Below are 16,446 nucleotides of genomic sequence, written 5' to 3' on the forward strand. Positions count from 1 at the left end.
AGTACGCTCTGTAAAGTGGTTGGCATTAGGAAGGACAACCCATGCTAGCATGGAGAACGGACGTTAAACAATGATGATGATGATGATAATGATGATGATGATTCAGTCATAGAAACCATGCCAAAACAGACAATTGGAGCCTGGTGCAGATCTCTGGCTGATCAGCTTCTGTCAAACTGTCCAACCCATGCCAGCATGGAAAATAGACGTTAGATGATGATGATGATGATGATGTTGTTCCATGCTGGCATAGGTTTAACAGTTCAACAGAATCCAACAAACCTGAGTGTTGAGTTAGTTTCCAGTGTCTGCTTTGACAAAGTTTCTCAGACTGGATGTCCTTCCAATCACCAATCACATCAGAGAGTGTAACTCAAAAGAGAGAAATGATGCAGACACATGCAGCAGAATGGTCTCTGCTAAATGCACAAAAAAAGCAAATTCAATGATGAGTATGTTTACTTTAGATATTCTTCAACGAAAGGATACATTGGTTAATGCAGTCCTAGATAAACTATGTCTGAAATAAAAAAAAAAAAAACAATGACCACCCTTGATCATAGTGAAGGCACATGGCCTAGTGGTTAGAGCAGCAGAATTGTGGTCGAGGGATCGCGGGTTTGAATCTCAGACCGGGCGATGTGTGTGTTTATGAGCAAAACACCTAAGCTCCATGCAGCTCCGGCAGAAGGTAATGGCGAACTTCTGCTGACTCTTTTGCCACAACTTTCTCTCACTCTTTCCTCCTGCATCTTGCAGCTCACCTGCGACGGACCGGCATCCCGTCCAGGTTGGGGAACCTATACGCCAAGGAAACCGGCCCTTATGAGCCAGGCATGGCTCGAGAAGGATCATAGGACAACATTAACACCTTTGAATACAGATGTGCACAAAGAGGGTTGACTTCAGTTAGGCAGCAAGAACAATTAATACATAACAATATTATATAGTAATGTAAAAAAAAGTTTATTTAAAAAAAAACATACAGAAACAACATTCCTAAGTTACGGTTTTCTTTCTTTCTTTGTTCAATAGAAATCATCATCTGTTGCTTTTGGGTCACTTTTGGCTTGTGTGTTCTTCACTTGCTCCTGGTTCCGATACATGTTAGCCACCTAAAGAAAAAACAAACACATAAATCATGGCAAACATTAGAAGACATGTGGGACTGAGTCTGATTAGATATAAGGATAGTTACTACGGAGATGTACGTACAATGAATCTATTCTGTCAAGCTCGGAAAGACAAGGCTAACGAAAGTCTTCTGAGTAGATTTGGTAAAATGGAAACTAAAAGAAGCTTGCCGCATATATGTGTGTGTGTGTGTGTGTGTGTGTGTGTGTGGCAATTCTTCTTTGTCTCTTGCTTTTGCCTTCGTCTCTCTCTCTCTTTCCCTCTCTAACACTTTCCTCTGTATTGCTATGTCTCTCTGCCACTTCTTCTCTCTTTTCCCACTACCATGTGACCTGTGACCATTTTCATCTCTTTCTTCCATTTCCTTTTTTGCCTCACCTTTCACTCAATCAGTCACATTTCTCATCTCCTTTTCCACTTTCAACATGGTTCAATCAGGTTTTCCATCTGTCTCTTTCTTTTTTCCACTCCTATAGAACAGTTTCCATTTGTCTTTGTGCTATCCTATATTTGTCCAGTCCTACAGCCACATGGCCTAATTGTGTTTCCATAATGTATAATTATTCTATTGTTCGTATATCCACATTTTGTTGTGTTTGTTTTCGTCACTGTCTCATACATTCATTCACTCTTCCCAATGGCTTGTAGCTGCTTTTGCCACCAAAGTGAGCAATATTATCATTAAAGGCGTGAAATTGTTACGATCTTTTGGACGATAACTGACACGGAATGAGCAATGACCTATATGTGGATTTTCATTTTGTTGTGCTTCTATTTAAATGTTTTAAATGCGTGTGTGTGTGTGTACATGCAAGTGAGTTTAAGAGTCTTCATATGTGTTTGAAACTCCTTGTCTTCACATCACAGCTGTAAACAAATATCAGTGCTACAACAAACAGGATGAGGTCAAATATCCGTCGAATGTAAATAATGAACATAATTCCTCATCTGTTAAATATAGAACTGACCTAAAAGGAATTTGAACTCAGAATGTAAAGATGGACAAAAAGCGGCCAAGCATTTTGCCCTGTGTGCTAAGGATTCTGCCAGTTTGCCAAATGAGAATTGCTTCTAATTCTGACACAAGGTCCAATAATTTTGAAGGGAGAAGTCAGTTGAAAACCTTGACCCTAGTATTTGACTTGAAAGAATAAAAAGCAAGGTCTGAACACAGACTGTAACATGCCACAGCAAAGACCACAAAGTACTTTGACCAATTCTTTTATTGATTTTTGCCAAACCCAATATAACATTTCCTTAAAAGGTTTCAAATCTTAGGGAAAGAGCAGTCAATTTTTCATCCCTAGTACTCTACTTAATGATCCCTGCAAAGGTGAAAGATAAAAACTTACCGTATTGGCAATTGAACTCAGAATGTAAAGAGTTGAAACTAAAATACCACACTGCATTCTTGCTGGCACTCTTAACAGTTTTACCAACCCACTGTTCTTATAATAATTAACTCCACCAGCATACCAATGAAAATACATAATGTCGAAAGCAGAAGTCGAAAATATTTTCAAGGAGAAAATAAATAAATTGTTGTTGTTGTTGTTTTTCAGAATTGAGACAAAAACTAATTATTTGGGTTAGAAATATCCCAGAGAGAATCAACTTTATATTTTTAGCATGAGTTGTAAAAAGAGAAGGCTATTTATAGTTACACTTCGAGACCAACAACTCTCCACGCTAGTTAACCAGCATATCTAGTCCAATATTACCACTTCAACAACACAGCTACCAAACCATAAGAGATAAATGATAACTATATAAATATCTAAGACATGTTTGCTAATATGATCGTTTGTTTGCTGTTGTTGTTTAGCCACAGGTTAGCCAAAAATACATTCCAGCAATGTCCATCCTATTGTTATTGTTATTACTTTTTTTTTTTTGTTTCTGCATCATATGTCTAATTCTATGTTGTTCTATGGAGCTGAAGATATCTTTTTAAAGACGCTGAAAATGTGATTTAACCCTTTCGATGGCAACCTGTCAGAGACTGTTTTTGATTTGATGATACAAATTTCATGTTTTAAAAGGGATCTACATTGAAACCTTACATTGGAATTCCGCGTCAGTCTATGTTCCAAACACTAGCTTAATAATGACAAAGATATTTTACTAAATTTTTCATTATTTCCAAAATTAATTGAAATAGGCCATGTACTTCGACAGAAATATTCCAACAGAAGGGTTTAAAGAAATTTGGCTACTGTTTCTATTAGGTCATTAGGCTATGGCCATGCTAGGGCACCACCTTGAAAAATTTTTAGATATCCTATGACTGGCACCCAGCAGTTGCCAGGGCTGCTGGACTGACTCCTGTGCAGGTGGCAAGTAAAGAAACACCGTTTTGACCCTGTGCTTGAGGAGATCCATTGAGTCAAGGACACCAACATCAAAGTTCAATGGAAACTGCAGTCGTGATCCCTGTGCCGGTGGCATGTAAAAAGCACCCACTACACTCTCGGAGTGGTTGGCGTTAGGAAGGGCATCCAGCTGTAGAAACACTGCCAGATCAGATTGAGCCTGGTGCAGCCATCTGGCTTCCCAGATCCCCGGTCGAACTTTCCAACCCATGCTAGCAGGGAAAACGGACGTTAAACGATGATGATGATGAATGAATTGACCCCAATACTTATTTTTTTAAAACCTAGTACTGATTCTATTGATCTATTTTACCAAACCACTAGGTTATGGGGAACATAAACACACCAAAAGCTGTTGGAAAGCGGTGGTGGGGGACGAACATACACACACACACATGATGGGCTTCTTCCAGTTTCAGTCTACCAAATCCACTCACGAAGCTTGCCCAAGGTGCCACACAGTGGGACTGAACCCAGAACCATGTGGTTGGGAAGCAACTTCTTACCACAAAGCCATGCCTTTGTCTATGCAGAAGATTCCTCATTGGCATGTTTTCTTTTTGCATTTTTCAAAGATCAAGCACTTTAAACAAATAATATTCCAGTCTTGACTAGGCAATCCTTTTAAGGGTATCAAGCACTACACTATTCTAATGTGTTCTTCTCTTCTTTTAAGATAGCAAGGAATTGTACGTTGAGGGAATTTAGTTGCTATTCACAACAGGACAAGCAACCATGTAGAGGCACTGTATGTGCTATGCTCCCTTTTGTTTAAGTCTTCTATTTTACTTCTATTTCCAAAAGAAACTATGTCACTTACAAAGCTAATATTCTTTGGAAAGATCTGTCCCCCATCATACCCACAGATGAATAGGCTTAATATTAATTTCAGTGTGTAATTATTTAACCAAGTATCCAGTATATATTGTTGCTGTTTTAGCCCCAGGTGAGTTGTGTGAGAGCAAACCTATGATCAAAGATTTTACAGCTTTGATTAGCCTGTATTCTTGTGCGTCTGAGGGAGAATTAACTATCTTTTGAAGGCGGTCAAACACCATGTTCGGGATTTCCCACAGCTTGATATCCAGTATATATTGTTGTTTAATGCCAGGTCATCGCTAATTGAACACACTTATGATCAAAGACAGACCACCCTTAACTAACAGCATACCTTGGACTATATTATACAATATGACTTATTTTCTTTCTAAGATGGTAAGGTGCGATCTGAAAGAGACCGGGTAGAGGTAGAGAGAAAGAGAAAGGTTTAGCTGGCCTACCATATAAAGTCTTCTTTCCATGTTTCAATATCTGGAAAGAATCTGAAGGTACACCTAAGAACTCTCACAGAAATTCTAGTCCCAATCTTTGACAGCCATGTATTTCTGCAGTTTGTCTGGACTCAATAACTGTATGCATGCAATCTGATACTATATTTTCTCAGCTATTCTATTTCTATTTTATATAACATCATGTGTGATACATACGATATAGTACAATGATATGCATCACACACATGATACATATGTCCTTTGATCTGATAACTAGAAAAATATAGGTTACAATAATTTACAGGCATTACTAGAAACTACAATTAGACTTACGGAGATGTACTTGCATAGCAAGTGACCTGATCTGAGATCGTGTGCTGAAACAAAAACAATTGCAGTGTGGAGGGTGTTTATAAGCCATTTAAAAACACACAAAACCGTTAGATTCACTTCAACGTTTAAATTTAATTTGTCAAACTATTTTCGTCGCTCTGAAACTATGACCTGTTCACTGACAAATTCCGTGATGCAGCACAGAATTTTGTCAGTGAACAGGTCATAGTTTCAGAGCGACGAAAATAGTTTGACAAATTAAATATAAATGTTGAAGTGAACCTAACGGTTTTGTGTGTTTTTAAATGGCTTATAAACACCTTCCATGCAGCAGTTGTTTACAATTAGACTGTGATCTCTAAACAATCTCCAATAATCCTTTAACTCTTAGACTAATCATCAGCTCAAAGACCTTAATTGTTATTACCCACCCTAGACCAAACTTCACCCAATTCTTTCTCCTCATTGGAATTCTCTCCCTTGTTCATGCTTTTCTTGAAGACATCATCTTACAGATACTGAAACTGAACATCAACTATCAACCCCAGACATCTTCAAGGCCTTCTCAGGTCCTTCAAGACTAACCCCCTTTAAGACTAAATTATTATTAAAAAGTAAAATTTTTTTTTTTTGTAAATGCCATAAAATTTTTCATTAGTTAAAAATTCTTGCAGCATGTCAGTATATTGTTAAAAATTACTGAAATGAATTTCTAAACAAAGTCACACAACAGCAATACTTAAGGACAGAACCTTTCTTTCCATTCTAGAACCTAATAAATTATCTCATAAAATACTTTACACCCCTTTTAACCCTTTCGTTGCTAACCCGGCTGAAACTGGCTCTGGCTCTGTAATACAAATGTCTTGTTTTCATAAGTTTTAAATTAAAATCTTCCACTAAACCTTAGTCACAATTTATGTTCCTAACACTAGCTGAATAATAACTAAGTTATTTTAATAGATTCTTTGTTATATTTAAAGTAATTGAAAGAAACACAGAGAATCTCAAAATAAATGCAGTAACGAAAGGGTTAATAGCCTTTTGATACCAACACCCCTGATTCAACGATACAAACCTACTGTTTAAAGTAACCTAAATGACAACCTTCCATCAAAATTTTATGATGATGTTCCAGATATCATCTTAATGAAGTTATTTTACTAAATTCATCACTATTTCAAAAATTAAGTGACTTAAAGGCAGCATGCCTGGCTCAGTGGTTAGAGCGTCAGGCTCACAATCATGAGGTAGTGAGTTCGATTCCTGGACCAGGCTGTGTGTTGTGTTCTTGAGCAAGACACTTTATTTCATGCTGTTCCAAATCCCTCAGGTGCAGAAATGAGTTGCGATGTCACTGGTGCCAAGCTGTATCGGCCCCTATGCCTTTCCCTCGGATAACACTGGTGGCATAGAGAGGGGAGGCAATGGGTGACAGCTGGTCTTCCATAAACAACCTTGCCTGGACTTGTGCTTTGGAGGGTAACTTTCTAGGTCTTTACATCTTTACTGCTATTTCAACAGAAATATGGTAAAAAAAGGGTTACAGCTTACACCGAAAATCCATATTAGTCTATGTTCCAAACACTATATAAACTGCTTGGCAGATATAGAATAGTAAAAATTATAAACAGGGGTGTAAGCTGGGTCAGGTAAGCTATTTAAAACCTAAAAACAGAAACGAGTCCCATCCTTCTCTCAGCATCAATGAATAGAATTTATATTTTGGGAATAACCAGACAGAAATGGAATTTCGACCAGGCAAGCAACAAACAATGCAATCATTTCTATAATTATCATATGACAACAGCATAAAACACTTTCAGACTGTAAACAATTTCATTGATAAACTGAACAATGTGTATTAATAAACTGCTTAGATGTTAATGTAAGAGATACTTAACCACAATGCAGTAGAATGCCTATCATTACGTCTTCTCAAATTAGACACTCCTGTAATTTGTTTGGGATTTCTTTTCTATGCTTTTATTTCCACAAACTTATCCATCAGACACTTAACAGTAACAGGTTACACTATTCTATTACCGTCCAAAACAGCTGACGTGTCCCATCTCAGTTCAGTGTTTGCCATGGGAAATAACTCCAGGAATCAAATTATGAATTATGGCTTAATCTGACTTTAGCAATACTACTTAAAATCTGATTCTTTTCCATTTTTTTTACATATTTACTAGTGAGCTGATTTTCTTAAAACAATTTGCTGTACCAAAATTAACAAACCTGTATATGGTCACTCAACCCGCTGGAAACAACCAAATATTTCTCACATCACACTCTACAAGATGGACAAGGCAAAACAACAGGGTAATCAATTCTGAAATACAGTATCTCTGAATGAAATGTAGCAGGGATACAGGTGGAATCATTATCATTTTTTCTTCTTCACAACCATCAGAGCAAGAAGCACTGCTCACAAACGCAGGTTCATGAGACGGTTGTGATTTGTCAACAGTTTTGAGTAGAAACTGGAAGAAGAAGTATGCACATGCAATGCGCATGTGCATACTGGATTCATAAAACAAAAGAGAAGAATAAAAATGCAATAAAATATAAATCTAAGTTGTATGCTGGTCTGCATGCCACGTCTGACACCACTATCATGCAGCTTTGCTGCAATTTTCTTGTTGTTCCACTTTCCATGCTGCCATGGAATTCAACATGATCCAATGAGATGGAGGACTGCATCATGCTCCAATATCTCAGTTTTGGAATGGTTCCTATAACTGGATACCCTTTGCAATGCCAACCACTTTATAGAGTGTACCACATGCTTTTGTGCCAGACCAACACTAGCAAGATTTCATTGTAACTTGCAAAATGAAAGAGCCCCCTTCAACTGAAAAGGGAACAGAAGAAAGAGAGCATGATAATTTGCAGCAAGGTGATGAGACGATGACCTGATCAAGTTTGGCCCAAGGTTAAACAACATACAATCAAAAATAATCAGGAAGAAATATTGAATGAAATCAATTGATCAGTCAGGCAAACTGGACCAAACAGAAGGGTGACCAGGAGTACAACACCTAAACCTCACAATCTCAAATCAGAAAGATACACAGATAGTGCCTCCACTACCATATATAGATCTGCTTTCCATGCTGACATGGGTTGGATGGGTTGCCATGGATGGAGTCAGAACATGTTAAGTTAAGGAGTAGATTGGTGGGTTTCTGTTGACTTACATAGATCAGATTTCTACATCTTGCTCATGTTTCACTTTTGGCTTCATTTCTACATCTGGACGGATACCCTTCCTAACACCAACCACTTTACAGAGTGTACTGGGTGTTCTTCTTGTGGTTCCAGTTCAATAAAAACCTATCTTAAACTGAACGCAAAGCAGATGTTTGGGTATGGATAGAAATAGCATCTCTTTGATTGAAATGTTTATGTCCATTGAGCATGACAAATCAATCAGAATGCAAATTGTTACTGTTGTTGCTCATGCTGTCAGAGCATGTTAATTTGATCTCTGCAAGATAAGATCTACTAACTAGTTTTAAATGTAGGAAATTTCTATTTTATTTCTACAGCAGAAGAAAGTTAAATTATAATTTATCATAATATTTGCCCTTTTAAGTAATCTATTTAAAATTCCCAAATCAGCAACTCATAAACTGCTTGAATAAACAGCTAATTATAACGTGTGATAGTTTATGCCCCTCTACCTCATTCTAAAAGAAAGTCAATAGATTCAAATTCAAATAAATACCAAAATTTGATGGAAGTGTTGCTGGTCTGTGATAGCAAATATTATTTAGAAAAAAGTTCACAGACGTCTTTTATCAGAGAAGGCCTTTTACTTAAAGCATCAATGTGGCACAGAAACTCGTCCAACCTTCAAAAGAGTGTTGTAATTTACTTGAAGCATTTTGGTACAGAAATAAAATAACAAATAATAAAGACAGACATCTTCTTACAATGTGAAAAGGGATTGTTAAAAAAAGGTTACTTAACCTTCCCTTTTTGCATCGTTAGAAGCTCTTCATCTTCGTTATTTTACTTTATTTCTCTAAACTTCACTAATTAGTCAAACTCAGTGTATCATTATTTCGATTAGAAATCATTATTTAAGGCATCATTATAATTATTATCTTTTATCTGTTACTTGTTTCAGTCTTTGGACTTCGGCCATGCTGGAGCCTGATCTTTAAGGGTTTAGTAAAATAAATCATCCCTAGTACTTCTTTCTTATTTTTAAAGCCTGGTACTTATTCTATTGGTCTCTTTTCCAAAGCACTAAGTTACAGGAATGTAAACAAACCAATACCAGTTGTGTTGAATGGTAGGACACAAAGACCCTCACATACATACGATGGGTTTCTTTCAGTTTCTGTTGCCTAAATCCACTGACAAGGCTTTGGTCAGCCTAGTGCTGTTTTAGACGACACTTATTCAAGGTGCCATGCAGGTGTCTGTGGAGTGCTCAACAACATGCATGTTAATTTCATGAGCAAGTTATTCCGTTGATTGGCTCAACTGGAACCCTCATCATTGCAACTTATACAGATATACAATCAAGTAGGTCAGTAGGATAAGAGAAAGGAATGAAGAGAAACAGAACATGGTGAGAGAGAGAGAAACAGGTGATGAAGAGAGAGATATAGAGAAAGAAGAGAGACAAAGAGAGAAAGAAAGAGAAAAAATAGAGAATGGGCATGGGGACGAAAACGAAGACAAGAAAAGGGAACCAAGATGTCACTGAAACATTGAATCAAAAGGCAAGGAAGAATCTTTCTTGAAATACCTGAGTTGCAGATGTAGCTTCTTCTGGTTTTTTGTCATCTCGGATTCGAAGAAATCGTGGAAACCGAAGTGAGATACCTTTCTCAGAATCAACCTGAAAATAAAATGAACCAAAAGAATTTTAACTGATGTAATCTGATCCAGTATGTTACTATACAACATGTTCGTAGATTCAATATATCAACAACATCCCAATAAATTTTAAGGGAAATTGACAAAGTTGAAACATTATGAGTCAAAAGAGTTGTGGTTTCTAAATAAAGTCTTTAACTCAGAATTGTACTGGGGATGCAATATGAACAATAGCTAAGAAACTTCTCTCTTAAACTGCACAATCTACCTATATGTAAATAGATACAGAAGCCAAGTACATCCCCTGCAATTGAGTACCAAAGACATAATATATTTGAGGCCATGTTTCAGTCAAGGCCTCAAAAAATTTACAACAGATAGAAAGTAGTTGAGTGAAACATAGAAAAGTTAGCAGAAAATTATACAAATAATTTGGATGTGATACAAATTGACATGGTAACACAGATGTCTTTTATTTAATGAAGTAACTACTTCAAAAGAGGTTATTGACTAAGAGAATGCCTTTAAGATTCTACACTCTATTTTGGGCATGTTTTAGTCCTTCCTATTACTGATCACTATATAAAAGGTATTGAGTGCAGTTTATTGTGACATCAGCACTGGAAAACCTGTCATGTCTCAGGCATGACCAAAGACTACTTTACACTGATTCTCTTCGCCAACCAACTTATAGAATCTACTGACATCCTTCTCCTTTTTACCCCATGTTGAGTCCATTCATTTGTTCAACAGGAAGGGGCATTATACTGCTCATCTCCCATCATTACTCTTTTCTCTGAAAGAGTAAATGATGCGAGAATAGCAGTATAATGAAAAATTATTATAAACACAATGCCTGAGACAGACTCATATATAGATATTATGCATTCCATTCTCCGGCATCATTTAAAAGACAAGGAGGATCCAATCATAGACAAACCAGCAGGGGACATATAATTTGGATATTCCAGTTGCCTTACTGGCACGCGAAAAGACATTCGAGTGAGGTCGTTGCCAGTACTGCCTGAGTGGCCCCTGTGCCAGTGGCACGTAAAAGCACCCCTACACTCTCAGAGTGGTTGGCATTAGGAAGGGCATCCAGCTGTAGAAACTCTGCCAGATCAAGATTGGAGCCTGGTGCAGCCTCAGTCAAATCATTCAACCCATGCTAGCATGGAAAGTGGACGTTAAACGATGATGATGATGAAATGGGGTAATTCATTAAATGTGCCAACTTTACTTTAGTGTCAGCAGTTAGGTCAAAACTAATACAGAATCAATTAAGAGATTTCCACTTGCTCTATGTAGCTTCAAAGCTCTGCAACAAAATTTGCTGCTAGTTCCATCTCCCTGTCTAGCATTAGTGGAATATCTATCCCTATCTCCTCCTCAAGTACATGGAAAAAATATTTGGAAAGAATCTACAGAAACAGTGAATGTTATGAAATTTTAATAAAAAAGGTGCCACATAAAAGGGATTGGTGATGGTGCCATGTAAAAAGCTGGCATTAGGAAAGGCTTCCAGCTGTAGAAAGCATGCCAAAACAGACTATGGAACCTGGTGCAGCCCCCGACGCCTTGCCAGCTCCTGTCAAACCGTCCAACACCTGCCAGCAGGGAAAACGGACTTATATGCTTATGATGATGATGATGTAAAATCAATTAAAAGCAAAAATGGATACAATACCTGACCAGAAGCTGCTTTGTGGACAGGAGAAATCGACAAATCAGCAGCTTTTACTTCCCACACTTGGACTGATTCAAACCAATGATCAGGTTGCATGCTAGAATCATATCTGTAATAGGGCTTTGCTGTTTCTATCAGATGATCTTTAAAGAAATTTGTATGCTTCTCCAGGTCTTCATCTTTGAAACCAGTACCCAACTATTAAAAAAAGAATATGAAACATTTATTTTGCTTTCGAAACTTCATCAAGAGTAATCTCCCTTAGCATTCGAAACGTCACTCTTAACCACGATAAGAATATGAAATTTAGTGTATTCTAATTTTGAAATTAAATATTTTGTTAAATATAAAACAAGATTAACAACAGAGTAGAAAGAAAGCGGAATCTATTTCGCCTGTGAGAAAAAAGAAAAAAAAATTTTTAACAAAACACAATTTATAAATTAGTTTCTGGTTAGTAATTAATTACTAACTACCTAATCCTGCTCTTACATATTACGAGAGTGGGCTGAAAGGTTCACAGGTTAAATATGAAAGAGTGGTGCTAGAGCAATGAAATCTTGCTTGAATTAACTTCAACCTTTCTTATTAATAATTGCAATGTTTCTTTCCGTGTAAACTAACTATTTAACCCTTTCGTTACTGTATTTATTTTGAGATGCTCTGTGTTTCTTTCAATTACTTTAAATATAACAAAGAATTTAGTAAAATAACTTAGTTATCATTCAGCTAGTGTTAGGAACATAAATTGTTGACTAAAGTTTGGTGCAAGATTTTAATTCCAAACTTATGAATACAAGACATTTGTACTACAGAGCCAGAGCCGGTTTCAGCCAGGTTGGTAACGAAGGGGTTAAAGAAGACTTCAAATATAACTAGTAGCAACTTCTCTTGAAAACGGTCAAAACTTGGCATTGTGGTGTTATCAAGTATCAGCAGAAAAAGGGTTTAGCCGCTAAGGATATTCATGTTGACATGCTGGTTACATTAGGGGATGACGCACCAAATTTATCAACAGTACAAAAGCGGGCAGCTGCTGCTAGTAAAAGATGGGTAAGTCTTGAAGATGACCGGAGGTCTGGATGTCCTGCAACTGCCACCACCAAGGAAAACATTGATTGCATTCACCACATGGTGAGGGATGTTAGGCACTTGACTATAGATCAAATAGCATATTATTAGCATATTTCGTGAGAGTGTTCAGAATAATGTGCACAACGAACAGGTTTTTGCTCAGTAGGTGACACATCATCTGACACCTGGTCAAAAGCACACATCACATGAAAATCTGACATTGTTAGAGACAGATACTCTGGGGGTTTCCTTGAAAGTTTCCTAACACAGAATGAGTGTTTGGGTTCATCACACTGAGTCAGAGGCAAAGAGACAATCCATGCAGTGAAAACACTGCTCCAAAAAGGAGCCATAGTTCTTTCATCTGCAGGGAAAGTGATGGCCTCAGTTTTTGGCAAGGATGCAAAAGGTATTGTGCTTCTTGAAAAGGGTCACACAGTCAATGGGAAGTAATATGCCAACTTGCTGAGGCAGTTATGAAAGGCTATCAAGGTGAAATGCCCAGGAAAACCAACGAAAGGGATCTTGTTTCATCATGACAATGCTCCAGCACAAGTCCTTAGTTTCAAAGGCTGCTCTGCTTGACTGTGGCTTTGAACTAGTTGATCACCGTCCCTATTAACCTGATTTAGCCCCATCTGTTCCCCAACATGAAAAAGCAGTTGGCTGGGAACCAGTATCACAGTGATGATGTCGTCATATCTGCTGTTGATTGTTTTTGAGCAACAGGATGAAAACTTCTTCACAAATGGAGTCAAAGCACTGCAACACCAACTGAACAAATGTGTGGACCGCAAGGGAGACATGAAAAATAAGCCTCATTTAGGTCACATTCCATGAGAGTATCTTAAGCCTATGAACTTTCCAGTCAACCCTTTTTTTTTTTTCTCTCCTTGTTTCAGCTCAGAGCTGCGGCCATGCTGATGCACCACCATTATCTCTTTTTGACCCCAGTGCGAAAATGGTACTTTATTTATCGGCCCCAAAAGGATGAAAGGCAAAGTCGACCATGGCGGAATTTGAACTCAGAACCTAACGACAGACGAAATACCACTAAGCATCTTGCTCAGCATGTTAACGTTTCTGCCAGATATTTTTGCATGATTTTTACAGATGGTTGCCTTTCTTCTCCCCAATTGCATTACAGTGTGGACTGGGTATATTTTATAGTGCAACCCAGCACTAGAGAGGTTGTCTGTAAACATTAAAGAGTCTATTCCACTTAGTTTTTGTTCGGAGTTACTGCCCCCTTTGCTAGAGCTGAGGGTCCATGCTTGCTCTGTTCTTTCATCCTTATCTATTGGCATGATCTTTTAATCATGGCTGGATGACTTACAACTACACAGTTTATAACATCAGAATACAAACCAATGAGAGAATCTCTACATCAGTTATGGGCAAACTGTGACCCATGGGTCTTTCTGAATGGCACACCTAGCAACAAATTGTTTTTAATACTGCCAATGAGTCATATCTCATGCGACTCACATCTCAAAAAAGTTGCCTATATCAGCACTACATCATCGCTCAACCAGCTAAAAATAGCAGCCAAATCTCCCTTAAACAATACTCTACTGTCTGAAGGGGATATATTAGAAAATGAGATCCTGAGTCCCCCTTCACATAGGAAAAAATAAACAACATTATGTAAATGACCTCAGATTCAATGTTCATTGAACATTTCAACAGATAAAGTCACAATCTAACCTTGCAAACAGTTTGAAATTCTTCATTTTCATCATCATAACAGGCTAATAAGAAGCCACCATAGCGTCCGGTTCGTTTTCCAGTGCCCAAATAGCCTCCAATGGCCACTAAATCTAAAGTATCACCAACACCATCAAGGTAGTCTTTCTTTAGCTGTAAGGAAGAGAAAATAACCAGTGCAATCAGTTTTTCTGACATAAAGAGACAATCTTATAATAGATTGGGGAGAATTACAATTTCTCTCTGCAGCAAGTTGTTTTTTTTATTTTAGTTTTTTTAATTATATCTGTCATCACTACATAGAAGGCTGCAGGGTATATCAGACGAAACGTTGTGTTAACAACAAACAGGATGAGGACAAATATCCGTCGAATGTAAATAATGTACATAATTCCTCATCTCTTCAATATAGAACTATATAAAATTTACAATTGGATAAGGTGTGTGTGCGTGCATGCATGAATGAATGAATGAATGAATGAATGAATGAATGAATTGCATAAGAAGATTTTAATGTAAATGATATAAAACATAAGTATCAACTTGAGCTGAGACGAAAAATAAAAGAGTAGCAGGCCCACAAGCGGAACTCAAACTTTGAACTTGTTCCAAATAGCACAATCTCTGTATTCAGTACTATTCCCCTCATTTCTATACACTAAAGTTCCACACATACACACACACACAAATCTTTTCCTAGATCAAACCATTCCAAGTATACATTAAAGATATGTTGCCCATAGTTTTGTTACTCAAGATACACCATATGTCAGGACCAGTATTATCTAAAGGTAGGGCACCATAGGTGCTGCAGCAGTAATGCCTTCAAAGCACAAGGGACCACTAAACAGTTTAATTATATACTGATGGAGTTGTCACAGAAGTGATACTCAAGCTGAACTAGCACTCAAGCTGGATTGTACTCAAACTGGGCTTCACTCAAGCTGGATCATCACTTGAAATAGAGTGTCATACAAATTGGGCCAGGCTATCACTCAACTTCTCAGCTGCTATATCAACCTTAAAAAAACTCCCCTACTGTCTTCAAAACTGAGAATCACAAGATTTAAGTCCTAAAGCTTGATATAATACACTGCAATGAAGTCCAAAATGAATAAAACTTGAATACTTAGTGCTGAATTTTAACCCAAGACACATCAGCTGTAGCATATCTGTATATCTAGGCACTGAAAACGTGGAGTGCTAAGATTTAGATCAGTAAACTTTGGGACAGAGTTTTACACAAGGAGAGATAATCTACAATAGCAAAATCAATTTTATCGGGAATATATATAGAGAGAGATAAAGCAGTGAATTGTCAGAATTGTTAGCGTGCTGGGTAAAATACTTAGTGGCATTTCGTCTGTCTTTATATTCTGAGTTCAAATTCCACTGAGACTGACTTTGCTTTGCACCCTTTCAGGGCTGATAAAATGAGTACCAGTTGAATACTGGTGTTGGTGTAACTGACTAGCTCCTCCCCACAAATTGCTGGTCTTGTACCAAAATTTGAAACCAATATTTAAAAAGAGACAAAGAAAGATACATAAAATATAAAGTTATACCTTCAACCAGTTGTGTGATCTTTTGGCAATTTCATACGTGGCATCAACGTCAAGAGTTTTGACAATTAGGCCTTCACAGTTACCTGTAACAATACAAATATGTATACATAAATACATATCATTGTCAGAGAAAGATTCAGGACAATAACAACCGAGTGGTTAACACAAAAGATGTTTCTTATGTTCGAATTAATTAATTTGCATTTTTGAGTTGTGTTTCTTGTTAGACTTGACCAGAATCAATTGTTAAGGCTAATGACCTTTCTCTTCTCTAAAGGTGTAATTTTACATATACTTTTCAAAGCACACTACATCAAGTTTGTTAGCTTGTTCTAAACCATTACAAAATAAGTCATGTGTTCAAACTCTATCATGGACACAATGTTCCATCCAAATGAAAGGTAGTATAACTTTGTTTGCCTCATGTAACCTACTGATCTAAATGGAAAGAAGTGTGTTGGCTG

The 16,446-nt window shown here is 37.3% G+C and overlaps 1 protein-coding gene across 2 annotated transcripts in view; it reads right to left on the reverse strand.

Annotated features, from left to right (window-relative positions):
- Window positions 1-1,023: 1,023 nt before the first annotated feature.
- LOC115211797 (DNA ligase 1) overlaps window positions 1,024-16,446 on the reverse strand; it is a 196,251-nt gene continuing 180,828 nt past the window's right edge. For both annotated transcript variants that reach the window (XM_036500751.1, XM_029780503.2), the window contains exons 20-24: window positions 15,983-16,065; window positions 14,418-14,570; window positions 11,637-11,834; window positions 9,879-9,971; window positions 1,024-1,115 (exon numbers count right to left, since the gene is read on the reverse strand). In XM_036500751.1, the coding sequence (XP_036356644.1) occupies window positions 1,029-1,115; window positions 9,879-9,971; window positions 11,637-11,834; window positions 14,418-14,570; window positions 15,983-16,065 (614 nt within the window). In that variant the 3' untranslated portion in view covers window positions 1,024-1,028. The remainder of the gene's footprint in view (window positions 1,116-9,878; window positions 9,972-11,636; window positions 11,835-14,417; window positions 14,571-15,982; window positions 16,066-16,446) is intronic.

The sequence above is a fragment of the Octopus sinensis genome, linkage group LG1 (genome assembly GCF_006345805.1).
Source record: "Octopus sinensis linkage group LG1, ASM634580v1, whole genome shotgun sequence".
Classification (NCBI taxonomy): domain Eukaryota; kingdom Metazoa; phylum Mollusca; class Cephalopoda; order Octopoda; family Octopodidae; genus Octopus; species Octopus sinensis.